Raw genomic sequence first — 17,216 nt, forward strand, 5'->3', positions numbered from 1 at the left:
AATTATTTATAGAAAGAAAAAAATAAAATAAAAAATGTAAAAAAATGGGATGGAAGAGAATGAAAAAAGAAGTACAAAGAATTCTAGTCTGACAAGAAAATAACATAATCTTGTTTAATCTTGTTCAGGAGTTGGAGTTTACGTGATGATGACTTAAGAGACATGTAGGAAATTTGCAACGAGGCACCCAAGAGTGGCAATAACGTGGCAGACACATCACCAGATTAGTGGGCCCACTCATGTCCCGTATGAATAAAAAAAATTAATTGACAAACCTAACGAAGAATAGAAAGTGAATCAAAAATTGAATTTGAAGACTAATGTAGTTAAATTTGAGTTCCAAAAATCGACGTGAAATGTTTTTTTTTTTTTTTAATAAAAAAAAAAAAACAACCGGTAGCAAGTTACGATTATCCATCTTTTTTCAAGGTCGAAGAGACTTACAGAAGCATTTCAGCCTCCTATGATTACAAGTCTAACTTTTACACCAGCATCGAGTTTTGAACTCGAAACCTTCCGTTTTTAATTTTAAGAAAATCTCGTAATCCGTTATTTACCATTGAACCATTAGCTCGTGGTTAAATCTAACATGAAATTGGAGTCCGAGCTAGTTTCGAGTTTCAAGGAGTGTACGAAAAAATAAGGTTATTCACTAACTACTGTACGACCGAACTCGAGACTAACTAGTAATTATGCCCACTTGTGTAACTGTTTTTGTGTTTGCGTAATTGTGTCACATAAGTGTTTCTCTTTTATTTTTATTTGCAAAATGTATTAATACCAAAAATTAAAAGAAAATAAATTCTACCTCAAAGGAGAAAGAAACAACAGAAATTAGAGCAGGGGGAGAGTTGGAGAAGGAGACCGAAACAATAAAGCTCAGCGGATTGGAAGGTCCAATCAGAGGTGGAAGAAGAATTTCTTTGCTCTTCTCTGCCGTGCTCGATTGGGGGTGTCAATCTGAAGTTGAAGGTATCGTCCAATTTTATATGAAATTGTTGTCGGCAAATTCATGGCGGAATTGAAAGCGGTGCTATTGCTTCGCGGGGTTGAATTGGAGCTGCGAAGGCGCTGAAAGCCTGAATCAATTGTAAGTGGCGACTCTGAATTTTTATGTTCTTCTCTCTGTGCTGACTCGTTGGTTTTGATATATGTTCATTAGTTGATGTTAATTTTCTGGTTGAGTGAAATTAGGGCATAATTTTGGTAATTTTGGGTTTCAATTGCGTTATTAGGATTACAAATACGCCATTCATGGATAAAATTTTAGGGGTTTCTTCTATTTCATCATTTTTTTTATTTGAATTTCGGGTTCTGGGCACCATTATGGTGGATATTTCTAATTCTGGTCAATATTACGATTCTCCGTTATGCATTGATATTTCGGCTTTTTCAGCGATTCAAAGTTTGCATGTTGTAATTCTAGGTAAGATGTATATAATCTATCCCATATATCTTTTTAAGGCTCAGCCATGAACCAGTTTGTGTGCTTGGGATTGTGTGCAGATTGAACTACATTTTCCGTGTTAATGAAACACATGGTGTACTGCTATTTTATTAGCTCGAAAGATAGGAATTGTATTCTTTAGCATTACACAGTGGGTTTGGGATGGATGTTGAAGTGATTGATGTCGAAGGAATGGTGCATCATGGAATAGCGGATGATGGTGATGCTGAACGAAGTGAAGGTGGAGAAGTGAATAACGCGGAAAATTCCGAGGCTCATGGTGAAGATGGGATTTCCGAGCCATATGTGGGTATGGAATTTACTTCTGAAGAGGCTGCCAAGACTTTCTATGATGAATACGCAAGGCGTTTGGGTTTTAGCTCTAAAGTTGGTCAATCTAGTCGTTCTAAACCTGATGCGACAACCATTGCTCGGGAGTTTGTATGTGGCAGAGAGGGTTTGAAAAGAAGGCAGGCTGATAGTTGTGGTGCAATGCTTAGGATAGAGTTAAAGCGTCAAGATAAGTGGGTTTTGACAAAATTTGTGAAGGAGCATAGTCATGCATTAGCGAGTCCTGGTAAAATGCAATACCTTCGGCCTCGTCGGCATTTTGCTGGTGCTGCAAAGAATGCAGCTGAAACCTATCAAGGAGTAGGGATTGTTCCCAGTGGTGTTATGTATCTTTCCATGGATGGAAACCATGGTAACCGTGCCACTGTAGAGAAAAAGCGTGTAGTTAGGAATACTTCATCTGCAGAATCAAATAGACCAGTCAAGAATGCTGTAACAATCAATCATGCTCTTAGGCCTACTAGTCGAAGGAGGACACTAGGGAAGGATGCTCAGAATTTGCTGGAGTATTTCAAGAAAATGCAGGCTGAGAACCCTGGTTTCTTTTATGCAATACAGCTTGATGAAGATAATCACATGGCAAACGTGTTCTGGGCAGATGTGAGGTCAAGAACTGCGTACTGTCATTTTGGTGATTTTGTGACACTGGATACCACATACAGAGTAAATCAGTATAGAGTGCCATTTGCTCCATTTACCGGAGTGAACCATCATGGTCAAACGGTTTTGTTTGGTTGTGCATTACTTCTAGATGAGTCCGAAGCATCTTTTATTTGGCTGTTCAAGACATTCCTTACAGCAATGAATGATAGCCCTCCTGTTTCGATTATGACTGATCAGGACAGAGCCATACAGACAGCAGTTGCTCAGGTGTTTCCAGAAGTCCGCCACTGCATTAGCAAGTGGCATGTTTTAAGAGAGGGTCAGGATAGGTTGGCACATGTGTGCCACGCACACCCCAATTTTCAGTTGGAACTTTATAATTGTATCAATTTGACTGAAACTGTCGAGGAGTTTGAATTGTCGTGGGATTCTATCGTTGATAAATATGACCTCAGGAGAAATGATTGGCTTCAATCATTATACAATGCTCGCGCTCAATGGGTACCTGTGTATTTCCGGGATTCCTTTTTTGCTGCTATATCTCCCAATCAAGGGTATGATGGCTCCTTTTTTGAAGGCTATGTGAATCAACAGACTACATTACCATTGTTCTTTAGGCAATATGAAAGAGCTTTGGAGAACTGGTTTGAAAGGGAAATAGAAGCAGACTTTGATACAATTTGCACGACACCAGTTTTGAGAACACCATCACCCATGGAGAAACAGGCAGCCAATCTTTATACAAGAAAAATTTTTGCAAAATTTCAGGAAGAGCTAGTTGAGACTTTTGTGTACACAGCAAATAGGATTGAAGGTGATGGAGCTATTAGCACATTCAGAGTTGCGAAATTTGAAGATGACAACAAGGCATACATCGTTACATTTAACTATCCGGAGTTGAGAGCTAATTGTAGTTGTCAAATGTTTGAGTATTCAGGCATTCTTTGTAGACATGTTTTGACAGTATTTACTGTAACAAACGTGCTTACATTGCCTTCCCATTATATTTTGAAACGATGGACAAGAAATGCAAAGAATGGAACTAACCCAGATGAACGTAGTGGTGAGTTACATGGCCAAGAGTCTCTAACTTTACGGTACAACAATCTATGTCGAGAAGCCATAAAGTATGCAGAGGATGGGGCAACCACTACAGAAACTTTTATTGCAGCAATGACTGCTCTTAAAGAGGGTGGGAAGAAGGTTTCTGTTGTGAAAAACAATGTTGCTAAAGTTGCCCCTCCTAGCGGTCAGATTAGTGTGACTGGCTATGATGACAAAAAAAACTCGACATCAACATCAGATTTGACTCCTTCGTTGTGGCCACGCCATGATGAAGTAATGAGGCGTTTTAATTTGAATGATGCTGGTGCACCTGCTCAAAATGTTTCTGACCTGAATTTGCCACGGATGGCCCCTGTATCTCTTCATCGGGATGATGGTACTCCTGAGAACATGGTATGGAAAATAATTCTTTCCAATGAATTCTTTGTTTTGGTTCTGTTCTTCTATTTTGTTTTGTTCCGAGTGCAAGTTCATGGCATTGATCTGGGATTTTTTGCAGGTGGTACTTCCGTGTCTAAAGTCAATGACTTGGGTCATGGAAAGTAAGAATTCAGTACCAGGAAATAGAGTAGCTGTCATTAACCTGAAGGTACAAATGAAGAAATGAAAAAATAGTTGTGACATTTTATATTACCAAATAAAATTAGCTCAAGTTTGCTGTATTTGATAATCATAGCCAGGATGGCTGAGTTTCATGAAATCTTCATAAATCCTTTTATTGTATTTAGGCTATTTCTTCATATGTGATTATTGCTGCACTTAATTCTGTAATGTAACATTGCGCTAGTGGAATGCTTGGGTTTGCACCGTCAAGCTTAGCTTACAACTGACTGAGCAAGAGTGTTCTCTCCGTATTTTTTTTTTTCTTAAACACATCTCTTATGACCACTGCAGTTGCAAGATTATAGCAGAATTCCGTCAACTGAATCAGAGGTTAAGTTTCAGCTCTCAAGGGTTTCATTGGAGCCAATGTTAAGGTCCATGTCCTACATCAGTGATCAGCTATCAACACCAGCTAATAAGGTTGCTGTAATTAATTTGAAGGTATGGGAGTCAAAGTTTCAAACCTATATTTTGTAAATTTGACCACAGTTTGATGAACCATTTTTCTACCTTATGTTGTTTGTGTTCATTCTCAATACCTTTTGCCTCCTTGTGGGTACAGAAAAATGGGGTTCCCACTTGGAGACACCCTTATGCTATTTTTCTGACTTAAATGCATTTGTAACTGGTCTTCTGCAAGCGGAATGATGGATAATTGCTTCAGAATGCTCTAGGCTGTGTTCATTAAGCTTTTCCAATTTTATCTTTCTGTTAACCAGTGTAGGCTGATAGGCTCATGGCAATGCCCTTGGAGTATCATTTTTCAATCCCTTACTATGTTTTGTTTGAAGCTCCAACTCTCAGAGGGAAAGAGGGAGTGTTTCTGTTTTGGAAGGATTTATCGGCATGAGATCCCTCTTTTAGTGTTACTTTATTTACCTTTATTATTGATTGCACTGTCTCTATTTTCAATCCATACTAAATTGATTTGGAAGGCCAAAGTTTTTCTGAGGTTAAACTTTTGGCTTGGATTGTCGCTCATTGAAGGGTGAATACTTCTGTAGTCCTTCAATGGAAGAGGCCAAATTTTGTTTATACCCTAACTGGTGCACTATGTTCAGAGGAACTTCGGAGAGCTTTCATTGTCTCTCTCTCTCTCTCTGCGAAATCCTATATTTGTAGTGACTTTTTGGGGAAGGAAACAGCCTAAGTTGTGAGGGAAGGTTGGGGAGTTTGTGGACTGCTTCTGGGATAAGGCTAGATTTTGGCTTAGGTTTCTTTTGGGTTTCATGACAGCCTTTCTTTTAAATATGGATCGGGAACTTTTATTTATTTATTTATTTATTTTATTTTTTTTTAAATTTATTTATTTATAAAAACAATGTCACTGCGGGTTCACTTTGGATCATACTCCCCACTTTTTAATTCATGGCAGTCCTTCTGTTTCCTACAAAAAGAATAGTGTATTTATTAGATTGGGCAGTTTCTTACCTTCCTACTATAGAAAAGAAAACAATTTATATCATTTCAAAGCATCTCGGGGAAGACTTTTCCATCTTCTCATATTCTTTCTTTGTTACATTGTGCCACTTATGGTATAGATGGTTTAAAAGAACTGAAAAAGATTTGAAGTCATTTTTACAACCATTTCATTTCTAGTTTTAGTTATAATTTTTTGTGTTAGTGATAGAGGGAAGATATATGGGGTAACGGAGGGATGAAGACAGTTTGAGGGAGAGTGTTGAGGGGGAATATGGAGAATGAAGAAGAATGTTTGAAACAAAAACTTGAAACTGTCAGTTTTTGGTTTTAAATTTTGTTATGTGTACCATTCTATACCCTCCCACCATCATGCCTCCACCCTTCTTTGTCTCTCCTTTCTCCCTTGTTTTTTTAATTTTCTTGTCAATCTCTAAAAACTAAAAGAGAAATGGTCACCACACCGACGCTAAAGAAAGAGGGTTAATTACTAGTTTTCACATGTTTGTTCATTTTCTGAAAAACGGGAATGCAGTTGCAATGATTTATTTCACACATTTGCTGATAGGACAGTGGGAAATCAACTGTTGTAATTTTGGTAGACATGAATTCATTGCATATTTTATTGGTTGTAAAAGTAAGCATTAGAGGAGGGGGACATCAACTAGGTTATCAAATGAGATAAGAAGAAGATGTAAGAATCGCATCATTTAGTCAGACGTTTCTACTTGTGGGTTATTGGAAATGCAACATATAATCTGTTACCTGTTGCACCTTTCAAAAGCCTAAAAGCATACTGGTTTTACAAACATTTCCATTGTATTGATCTTGATTCTAGCACTTCTAAAATTCCTAAACTTGCCTGGATGAACTCTGCACACACATAAATACACACACATTAATCATTTTCAATCCTTGTTGATATGCTTAAGCTATGGGTATGTGGAACGCCGACTGTTTAATTTCATCCGCCCCCTCTTGTGTCTGGACTCTCCCACCATTTAAATTAAATAGCTCAACGTTTAGAATTATAGTGAGGTTGCAATTGATGGGATATACTATGGTAATCTAAACAGTTTTTGAATCTCTTAAGATGAGGGCTAACACATCTTATGGGTTGGAACAGATTAAATGTTTAGCCCTCAAATGAAACTAATACTCTTAATATAAATCTTACATTAAAGCCTTGAGTCCATCTCTGTTGAGTGTTGACTATTCTGGATTTGAAATGAAAATTAAATAGAGGTCACTCCTAGATATGTAATAATAATTTGTTGTCTTTTTTGTTGTTCTGAAGGCTCTTTTTCCCATCTATTAACGTTTGATGGATTAAGATAAACAAACGTTTTGAATTTCTTCAGCTTCAAGACACAGAGACAACTTCAGGGGAGTCAGAGGTCAAGTTTCAAGTTTCTAGGGATACATTAGGTGCCATGCTAAGATCAATGGCCTATATCCGCGAGCAGCTTTCAAGTGCTGTAAGCTTTCTCAACCAATTCTGTATTGGATCTCTTGTTTTCGGTTTATCGACTACATTTATGCTGTTTCATGGATGACAAAAAATCTCCGAAATGTTTATGTTCCCTAGTAAATGATTACTAGTTTGAAAATTAGCGCATTTAGAATCAAGTATTTAGGCTGTACGACAGAAAGAATTTAAGATTTTACCGGCCACTATAGGCACAAAGCTGAAGAGAAAACCTAATGAACCATATAAATAATTTTTTGGTGAACATATTGCAGGTGTATCTCCAGAATTCCAAATAACATAGCTAGTATGGAATTTGACGTTTTGATGAACCAGAAGTGTTGTAATTTTGACTCCCTTAAGTATCTGGCGATATCTTTTTCATAGGAAACATAATATTTTGTAAAATAAAGTAAAAATTAATCTACCCTCTCTCTCCCTCCCTCCCTCTCCAACCCCCCCCCCCCCCCCCCACCCCAAAAAAAAAAAAAACACAGTCCCTCTTAATACACTTCATCCAATATATTTGTTGGACTGACCATGTGAGGTGTTACTCGTCAACAAGACTTTCGTTGATGACAAAGGTGGTAACTTTTTATCTTATACAACGACTGGTTGCCCAGCCATAGAACTACACATGCAGTCTTTCTTTTAGGTTACAGAAGAGGAACGTATGCAGGAATGATGGGTGGATGAAATTTATTGATTTACTACACTTGTAGAGGCATACCCAGCATATACTGGGACTTTTGCCTCTTTTTATTATTAATACAATGTACTTGATAAAAACGAAGAAAAAAACCTGGAGTTTTGCGAAATTAAAGTAGGAAAATCCTGGACATTGTGTTTTTGTTGAGTGATTACTCAATTCCTTTAACTGTTTACTTATGTAAAAGTTTAAATTGGCAGGCTGAGATCCAGCCAGAGTCCGTCGCTAAAAAGCAGCGGAAGTAAGGGCATCCTATTTATTCTACTTCACATACTGTAACCCAGATGTGTGTGACATCGGGTCTCCATGCGTAAGGGTGACCACCTAGCAAGTTCGGAGTGCTCACAGCAGCTACATCTATCGCCTTGCATGGCCCTCCTCTTGTGTATGATTGTTGTCAACATATTTGTACATGTACCGCTAGAGAATCCAAAGCTTCAAAGAGATTTGGTAGGTCTACGTGGGCGAAGAATCTACGACAGCCCAGAAATTAGAGGGTGCCACTATTTGACATGCTTGTGCCGAAATTTTTTTTCTATAGGAATTGGTAGGGGTGATTCTGATTGCTGTAAGTTTGCAGTTCCCACATGTTTTTTTGTTTTTGTGTTTTTCTTACGTTGTAGTATAAGATGTGAATTCGTTTGTTTTGCTTGACTATGTCAGTTGAAAGGAGTATCTAATTTCCCATATTTCAGGGCCCCATCTGCACTGAAGTCTTTTACTAATGTTCAGGAACTTAGATTTCCCTCTACAATATTCGTTTGTATGCAATTTGGAAAAATAAATAAATAAATCGTTTGGATAGTTTGAGAGAGAAGAAAAACATTCATTAGAAGGTGTCGAGCCTCGAGAGTTCGAGGTGTGCAATTTTCTTCTATGCGTCCGGAGCACGGGGACTCGGAATTGGATCTCGTTCAGTTTACAAAGTGACATGATGGGTTAATAATCTTACTGAAGAGATGTGGACCAAAGTCCATAATTTTCTTGGTCCTACTAAAGTAGCTATATGTGCGTTAAATCGTGAGAATTTTAACGAAAAGCTTATGATACTGTTCATTTTAACGAAAAATCACATTTTTACTCTAAAAAGTCAATCATGATATTATTCATTTATGATACTTTTTTTGCTTTTTTGTTAAAACTCAAAATTTGCTTTGGTTCCGCCGTACGAATAAGTGGTCAAGAATTAAGTTTACGTGTACACACACACACACACACACACTTGTCGTGTGGTTTGGCCGTACATCCCCCCTCTTCTCCGTCTAGTTATGTACACAACTCCGATTCATAGTCGCTATTTGCAGAAGAAATACAGGGAATGGAAGCTTCAAATTGTCTCAATGATTTTCCAGCTTATCGTATGGCAGTAAAGCTTTTTGCTGCTCTGAATGATCTTCCAAGGGCTGTAAGATATTTCTCCAAGTTTAAGGAAGCAGGTTTCTCTCCGACATATGATGTGTATTTGGACATGATTAAAATTTACATGGTTTCTGGTCTTTGCACATGACAGCACATTTGTGCATGCATTTGTGTGCGGTGCAGATGATGTTTTACACTTGATCTCTGAACATTTGGCAAGTTGATCAATTGTTGACAAACTATGCTACAATATTCCTTTGTGTGAGCATGAGTGTGTATTTGCGCTTGTGTGAGCTGGGGCAGAATGCAGATGATGGTTTACACTTGATCTCTGAACTTTACGTAGATTCAATTGTCGACAAGTTATGTTTATCCTTTGCACATCTGTTCATAACAATCCTATGTGTGAGCTGTGCGCGTTTGCACCAGCGCGTGTTAGTTCAGATGATGCTTTTTTTCTCTTTTTCTTGCCTTGTGAATCATAAACTGCCTCTTTGTTACTCGTTTATCTTTTAGCATTGCTGTTATTATTCCTTTGTTATCGTCAAAGGTGAGTCGTGAACTTGTGCAAGTTTAGTGGGTTCTCACTGTCTATTTGATTGTTGAAGATGTACGAAATCAGGAAAGGGAGCTTTCAAAATTCACTCTTTCCGCCATGTAGAGAGGGGGAGAAAAGGTAAAAGATGGTTTTGGTCGCTGTTATTTTACACTATGGGTCTTGCTTATGAGTCTTCCAACAATTTTTTTGTCGTCGAGTTGGGTATTCTCTGGTTGTTTCTTTTTTTTCCCCAGTGCCATCCCTTTTAAATTTCATCAAGAGCTAGATACAATTGCTATCATTGCTTCTTAGAACCTGTACCAAGGACCATCCTTCGGTTGCAGACAACTTTCTTCCCTGCATTGTGTTGGGCTGAGTTTCTGTGACTTCTGTTGGCTTAAGCTTTTAGTATTTGGAGAGACATCTATAAGAAAGAACTCGTGTAACTAACGCTTGTTTTAATCTCAGCGAGCTACTAGGCTTATCCAACAGTGTAGGAGATAGCTTGGTTTCGGTACTCAAGAATTCACATTGTTTTTCTGTAGTCCTTAGTTTGTAACCATTGTTTTAGCTCGTGCTTTAAATTTATGGTCAATTTTTGGACAGTAGAGCTGGATACTGAATGAAAGAAGGTAGATGTGAGTAACGGAAGAATATGATAAAACGGACAGGGGATTGGGATGATCTTTTGATTGAGAGATTTATGCATAAAGAGTATGGAAGATGGTTCTTTTCAACTGCTGCTTATGATAACATAGTGAGAGAACTGCAGGAAAATTGAAAAGGGTCGGTTGAAAAATCGGATGAAAGCTCTCAAACATAATTTCAATGTGTTACAGTCTCTTCAAGGGTATGAATGGTGCCATATGAAGCCCCAACCTGATGCCTGAAACACTCTAATAAGGGCAGATTATTTTATCATGGAATGTGCATCACGCTTGAGAATTTTGAAGCTGTAGAGTGTGTTTCTGACTGGTTTAGACAATCTGGGCTCGGCTTCGTTTGCTTTACTCTTCTTCGGACACATTTGGCATGGTGCTCGAACCTTGTTTAGAGATGTTTTTGTATCTGGTATTGATCCAGATTTAGAAGCTCAAGTGGAATTTGGAGCATTCCAAAAACTTGGAGATCCAACTACAAGAAGACAAGTAGTCTAATACAATATGCTTTGTTACGTGTTACTTTTCATTTTTATTTTCCATGCATCTTTATTTACAAAACTTGCAGCCTGCGGCGTGGCAGTAAGGAGGTCGATATGGTTTTTGCGAGGCTGGAAAAAGAGTACGAGTGCATGCAAGGAGGTCGATATAGTAGGACTGAAGCTAGATGAAGAAACAAAGTCTCAACTGTTGTTGCAATTACAGGAACAAAAAGGTAAGGCTTTTAAAATTCCAGCTTTCAGATCAAAGTTATATGCTTGGTTGCCTTTTACATTCCATTCTCTCTGTGTCACACTTTACAAATGATAGAAGTGCACAATGTTTTGTGCTATAGATAAACGGCAGCGGGTGTTGCATTTTATTGTTTTGTGCCTGGCCTTCTGCATTATTCTCAGAAACGCATACATACAAGTAAAACAATTGAGCTCTATATATCTATGGATTCCATATCTCCTTCAACCAACTCAGCTTCTGAATTTGACAGTTCACAGTATGTTCCTTCCATGCGTGATCATTGTCAAGATAGTTCTCATAAAAACTCAGGTCACCGTTTTGCCTTACTGTCACTGCAGCGCTGCTCCTGGTGCCATAGCGTCCCTGCACAATTGAAAATTGACGGATATGTAAGTTTCAATTCTTACAGGTAACTGGACTATGAATTCATTGCTAATAGCGTTTACCAGTGGAGTGTCAACTTCAACAAATATGGAGCTTAGATTGAACTCCCAGTCAAGTTCACATATACGAGGTAATGCTCTCTTATCAGCTTTAACTCCGTCCCTCATTAGCTTCTGAATCATTTCCTTCACGGGCATTTCTCCTTCACCGTATTTCTTAATCTCTTCCTCGAAATTTAACCGCAAGCGCTGAGCCTGCAGGACATAAAGCCAGTAACCAGGTACATGAGTGTTGGATCGATGACAGAAACAACCATGTAATTAACATAATTAGTAAGGTTAGTTCAAACCAACCTTGTGCCAGGGTGAGTCAAGCTTTGCATTTGATAGCACATGAATCCCTGGAGGAACTTCTTGAACAAGAATGGCTTCTCCTTTCGGCCTGTTGGACAGGTAAATCATGGTTCTGGAAGGAATGTCTGCCAAAACCAAGTTAAACCCGTTATACCGATGCGCCTCCTTCGCCAATTCTTGTGCAAATTCCTTTGGAGTCTTGGTGCTCTGCCATTGATTTATTTGCACAACACATGAACAGAAACTAACAACACAAGAACAACAAATGGTAAAAAATAGCAGGTAAAAAGAACGAAAACTGTACCTTTAAGAAGAGCACTGGTAGGTCTCCGCGGCTCTTTGCCTCCGGGTCGGTATCCAGCTCGAGTACATTTGTAAGAAAAGCGAGTCTCCCTCCTCTTGAACAGGCCAACCATGTCCCTCCTGCAACCTCATCTTGCCCGCCTAGTATCTCGCAACCTTCCCACCATCCGACTGGCGTTGTAGGCCTTTATATACGTACAAATACATACATACATATATGAAGATTAGATAATAAACAACCCCATGAACTTAATAAATCAAATAAAAGTAGCGTAATTGTGAATTAGATGGGTGACAGACTTGCCTGTTGTGATATTCATCTCTGTTTTGCAGGAGAAGGAAAGGGTAAAGAGGGTGGGCTTGCCAAAGGAACACCGCTATACACATCGTTCAATCACACTGATTCTTCTTACTAACATGTATAATATGATATACACACACACATATATATATATATATATATATATATATATGTATGTCTGTATGTATATCCTGAGCTAGCTCTGGTTTTGTATAAAACAGGTGGCCAAAGAAAAGCTATTAGCAATATCCTTGGATTCGAGGGGTGGAGTGTTGTGACAAAAGTAGGTTATGAATAAATTAACTCTCAGTCACAAAAGTAGGTTATGAATAAAAGCAAACATGCGGTGTGCCGACTCGTTTTTCAAACAAACTAAAATTTTTATTTTTTCTAAATCGTTTTCTTATTTTGCTATGAGCGATTTGTTTCCGCTTCAATAACGCTTAAAAGATTACGTTTTTATACCACACTTTAATATTGCAAAAACATGCCATAAGTGATGTAAACAGTTTGTTTTTTTTGGTTAAAAATTTGTCTTGTAGTTAGAAATTGGAGTGGTGGAAATCAGAATAAATATGAAATGGCCTTTTGTTTCGTCTCATATTTATTTATGGAAAAGACTTACATCTAATTCCAGTTGGACACGTGTCTAGGTGAGATTGAGTGTAAGCAGGACCTATTGCTGAATTTTTAGCAGCTAAGTCTAGTTTTTTATTTATGGGGTGTATTCAATTGGGATTTTAATTATTTTAATAAATCTAGGGGTATTCAATCATGATTTTAGGTGATTATTTGAAATTCATGGTGTATTCAATTAGAATTTTAAGATAGTTTATTAAAATTCTTAGAAATCCAGATGTATTCAATTAGGATTTTAAAGGAGTTTATAATATTCTAGGTGTATTTAATTGGAAATTGATTTTAAAGAATTTGAGAAAGTTGAAGAATTAAAGGAAATTGAAGAGATTTCGTAGTGTATTTTAAGCATTCACAAATCTCATCTCTTCCCATGAGATTTCGAAAGAATTAAATCAAAATTTTATATGGAATCTCTACAACTTAATTAAACTCCATAAAAATCCATAGATTTATAAATTCATTAAAATCTCTCAAATTCTCAATTGAATACACCCTAATTTTAAGGACTTGGATCCTTTCCTGAGCCCAAGGAGAGGATCCTCCTGACCAAATGACTTGGGCCGTTGGATGAAAATCCAACGGCTACAAACAGAAGTCTCTTTAAAGTTATAATAATTATAACCGTTGAATTTTTATCCAACGTCCCAAGTCCTTTAATCAAGAGGATCCTCTCATTGGGCTCAAGAAAGCATCCGAATCTTAATTTTAAAACCTAGGCGTCTGTATCAAAACCCCTTAGCAAAATAGTCCTTATCCTTTAATCCGTTGTTTTTGGTCTTATACGAGATTCGAGTGTGCTAAATAGGATTAATTAGTGATCGGATTAACCACACGCAATTAATTAATTAATTAATTAATTGGGTAAGCACCAATTCTTTTGCCTATGTTTTGTTTACTTAGTAGTCAGAGCATTTAAAACAGCCTGTCGTGTCACTTGCTGGTTTCGGAGGCGCCGCTTCTTCCTCACCCTTATCGTTTAAGGTCATTAATACTTTGACGTGTGCCGATTTTTTTTTTCACGCGGTAATGCTTTTTAAAAAATGTTCAAACAATTTTCCCAAAAGTATGATTTTTTATAAATTTTTTATATCTCATGTTTAATGTTAGTATATAAATTAATATTAAATTATAAGATAATAAAGAATTTATAAAAAATCTCACTTTGAGAAATTCTTCTTAGACTTTTTCATACATTATTGAATCAAAATATCACATTTTGTAAACTTTTTCAATAGAAGTTTTTCTCCTCCTCTAGTGCCACAATTTTGATTATCTTGAATGAACACAATCCTTTTCACATATATTAAGGAAATCAACTTTGGAGTTTGTACGTTCTAATAATACGATATAATCAATACTAAGAGACTGATGAGTAGGCTAAAGCTTTACAATGATTAGCCATTAATTTGGTTCGAACTCAACTTTAGCGAGATTTCAACTTAAAATCTCTCACGTACAAGAATAATTTGTACTTGGATTGTGTTACTAATTATGGTTTTTGTATATAGAGCCTCTCTGAGCTACTAGGTACAATTTTTAGGCAACCTACTCGGCATTCAATTTGGAGGCAGATTGTCTGCCCTCCTGTTTGGATGTCCTTTCATCTCCTCCTATTTTGTGCGGTCATGGTTAAACCACGTCAACATTTTATATTGATTTTTTTTATAGAGATAATAAGACAAAAAGTAATAGGAATATAAAATGTTGACGTAACTTAACCATGATCACATAAAAAAAATAATAAAAAAACACCCAAACAGAAAGGCAAACAATTTACCTCCATTCAATTTACCTATCTGAACTTTGCCCCTATAGGATGAGGCAAAGTAGCTTTAGCAACATTTATTGTGAAAGGGAAAATATGTAGGGTCTAATTTATCTCAATTGTAGAAAAGGGTGACACGTAGAATCAGTAATGAAAAAGGCACATACCATGTATGTGTGTTGGTCATGATTCACTGGGAAGGTTTGAGGGTGCAACTTGGATAGTAACATCCGATTTCAGTCAATTTCGAGTCAAAAAGTTTCAAAACATTCCATACAAAAGTAAAAATTGTAATTATCTAAACTACACAGTATAGATATATGAAAATTTTTATTTCAATCCATGTAACGTCTTTTTACACTCAATTTAAATTTAAATTGTTAATTATCTATTTTATTATATTACATAATTACTATTAAGTACAAAATGAAATTAATAAAAGAACTCAAATTTATCAATAAACCCATTAAACCCTACCATCACTTCTTGTTTATTCTACGTTCATTCTGGCTAAAACCCTAATAGGTCTTGTAGAGAAAAACAAGCTTTTTTTTGGTGATGGATGATGATTTTAAAGTTTTGAATCCTCCAACTGAGATATGACTAAATTTATGAATATTTTGTTCGTTTAATTTCAATTTTTTTTTTTAAGTTTAGAAGGTGAATATTTGGGTTTCATTTTTTTCATCATTTCCGAACTGTTTGTTAAACTTTCTATAATTGGAAAATTCTAAGGAAAAACTTCGTACCAATTGTTCTTAGATGATAAACTTCCTTGCTTGTTGATAAATATAAGGGGATGAATTGTTTGATTTGTTGCTTATGCACATCAATAGAAAGAAAAAAGGCAAATGTACAGAAAAAAAAAGAAAAAAAAAAGGGAAGTAGCCATGGAAATGATAGTGGGAAGAGGGGGTGGGGCAACGATGCCTCTTCAAAAAAAATAAAATCAATTATAGATGTTATTTTATAAAAGGAATAGGTGTAAAGATAACTTAACATTTTGAATTAGATTTAAGATGGTAGGTTAAGTAATAAATTTGGATTTAAAGAGAGATTAATTTTTTAATAAAAAACAATATAGGTAAAGAGAGTAAATTGGATGTAAAAAGAGATTACATGATTTCAAATAAAATTTTCCTAAATATATATGCCGTTGAATAAAAAATATATATTAATAGAATGCTAATTGTCAACCAGAACTTCATAAAATTATCATTCCAACACTCTGATCATAACTGAACAAAAATAAATAACATAGGCAGTATGTATTAAAAATAAAAAATAAACTCTCTCCTCTCTTCTCATCCCACGTTCTCTTCCTTCTCCTTCCATTCTAAAAACAAAGGTAAAAAAATGTTCAGAAACACTTTATGGGCATATGCTAGTACGTATTAATCAAATCTCAAATTTTGATAAGCGGATTAGGAAACTTTTTGATTGAGAAGACCGTCAACTCGCACCGACCAACTGCAGCCCAAGTCGGCCAGGCTTAGGTTGCCTTATTTTCGCCCAGCTGCTCTCCCATCGCTTGCTTAGGGCCACCAGACGTCATCTTCATCGGTGATAAAGATCCGTTTCACCTGCATATCATACAATTAATTTTGTTCGATTCTCAACCACATGATTAAACTAACAAAAACCAGCCAACTTGTTAGTTCCAATAATTCATAATAATTTATACTCACAGGGTTCTTCTTGTACATAGGTTGCAGCTTCATCATCCTCAGAACTGGCCGCTTCTTCTTCTTGCGGTTGCGACGACCATCTGTTGCTTCTGTTCCTTCCCCAAAGAGCGGAAATCTTTTTTTAAAAGACACAACAAGCAAACAACTAAATAAGAAATTAAGATTATATGTAATGTACTACAGCCTAATATATATATATATATATATATATATATATATATATAGGAAGCTTCATACTTGTTCCAATCACTACGTCTGTAAAATGAAAGAACTCAGGTTTCACCACCGTTAATTTAAAATAGAAAACACGAGACAAATGAAAGCCAAAAAGGGAAAGAAAAAAAAACAATGCAATCATGATTGCATCAAAGTTATACGGGGAGCAAAAGAAAATTAGAGCGAGGCTAAACTGAAACGATTGTTGACTAAAAACCAAAACGATTTGGGGTATAAAATTCAGATTTACCTATTTTTCCTCACTCGAACCTCAGAAATCAGACTTGTCGTCTGCAACTGCTCCGTCGTCTCCATCGTCTCTGTCTGCAACTGCTCCGTCGTCTCTATCGTCTCTGTCTGCTCCGTCGTCTCTATCGTCTCTGTCTGCAACTGCTCCGTCGTCTCCATCGTCTCCGTCTGCTGGTGAGAGCTTTCGACTTCGTTAATTTTGCATCTCAATCTGATTCCCAAAACTCATCTCTGGAACTAAGAGCCTGCTTTTCTGTTTTTAATTTCGAAGTAAAAGTTATGTAAATTGGAAAAGCTAAAAGCACTTTTTTGGTTTGGGAGTATTATTCCCATTCTAAAAATCTAATCCTACATTCTTATAA

At 36.6% G+C, this 17,216-nt stretch overlaps 3 protein-coding genes and 2 non-coding genes across 6 annotated transcripts; 3 read left to right on the forward strand and 2 right to left on the reverse strand.

Annotated features, from left to right (window-relative positions):
- The first annotated feature begins 615 nt into the window (after positions 1–615).
- On the forward strand, positions 616–8,354 carry LOC137711068 (protein FAR1-RELATED SEQUENCE 3). The gene is made up of 6 exons (XM_068450270.2): positions 616–1,090; positions 1,507–3,859; positions 3,966–4,055; positions 4,361–4,510; positions 6,850–6,966; positions 7,866–8,354. Exons 2-6 carry the CDS (start codon positions 1,610–1,612, stop codon positions 7,908–7,910), a joined length of 2,652 nt encoding a protein of 883 aa, XP_068306371.1. The 5' UTR covers positions 616–1,090; positions 1,507–1,609; the 3' UTR covers positions 7,911–8,354.
- An 858-nt stretch (positions 8,355–9,212) lies between these two features.
- On the forward strand, positions 9,213–9,270 carry LOC137711798 (small nucleolar RNA snoR101). The gene has a single exon (XR_011065143.2). It is a non-coding gene; the product is annotated as a small nucleolar RNA snoR101 (small nucleolar RNA).
- A 69-nt stretch (positions 9,271–9,339) lies between these two features.
- LOC137711797 (small nucleolar RNA snoR101) lies at positions 9,340–9,405 on the forward strand. Its single transcript, XR_011065142.1, has one exon. It is a non-coding gene; the product is annotated as a small nucleolar RNA snoR101 (small nucleolar RNA).
- Positions 9,406–10,920: 1,515 nt separating this feature from the next.
- On the reverse strand, positions 10,921–12,563 carry LOC137711392 (uncharacterized). The gene is made up of 5 exons (XM_068450629.2): positions 12,301–12,563; positions 11,998–12,181; positions 11,694–11,900; positions 11,403–11,594; positions 10,921–11,319 (listed from the first exon to the last, which is right to left on the reverse strand). The coding sequence occupies exons 1-5, from the start codon at positions 12,381–12,383 to the stop codon at positions 11,158–11,160; spliced, it is 828 nt and encodes a 275-aa protein (XP_068306730.1). The 5' UTR covers positions 12,384–12,563; the 3' UTR covers positions 10,921–11,157.
- Positions 12,564–15,890: 3,327 nt separating this feature from the next.
- LOC137709765 (uncharacterized) lies at positions 15,891–17,161 on the reverse strand. 2 transcript variants are annotated; one of them, XR_015963759.1, is made up of 4 exons: positions 16,856–17,161; positions 16,390–16,504; positions 16,165–16,284; positions 15,891–16,037 (listed from the first exon to the last, which is right to left on the reverse strand). XR_015963759.1 is itself a non-coding variant. In XM_068448749.2 (3 exons), the coding sequence occupies exons 1-3, from the start codon at positions 17,011–17,013 to the stop codon at positions 16,237–16,239; spliced, it is 321 nt and encodes a 106-aa protein (XP_068304850.1). In that variant the 5' UTR covers positions 17,014–17,160; the 3' UTR covers positions 15,891–16,236. The 2 variants fall into 2 exon arrangements, 1 of the variants encoding a protein (XP_068304850.1); XM_068448749.2 differs by having other exon boundaries at positions 15,891–16,284; positions 16,856–17,160.
- Between the last annotated feature and the right edge of the window lie 55 nt (positions 17,162–17,216).

This window comes from Pyrus communis, chromosome 6 (genome assembly GCF_041283825.1).
Source record: "Pyrus communis isolate YQ-2024b chromosome 6, ASM4128382v1, whole genome shotgun sequence".
NCBI lineage: Eukaryota > Viridiplantae > Streptophyta > Magnoliopsida > Rosales > Rosaceae > Pyrus > Pyrus communis.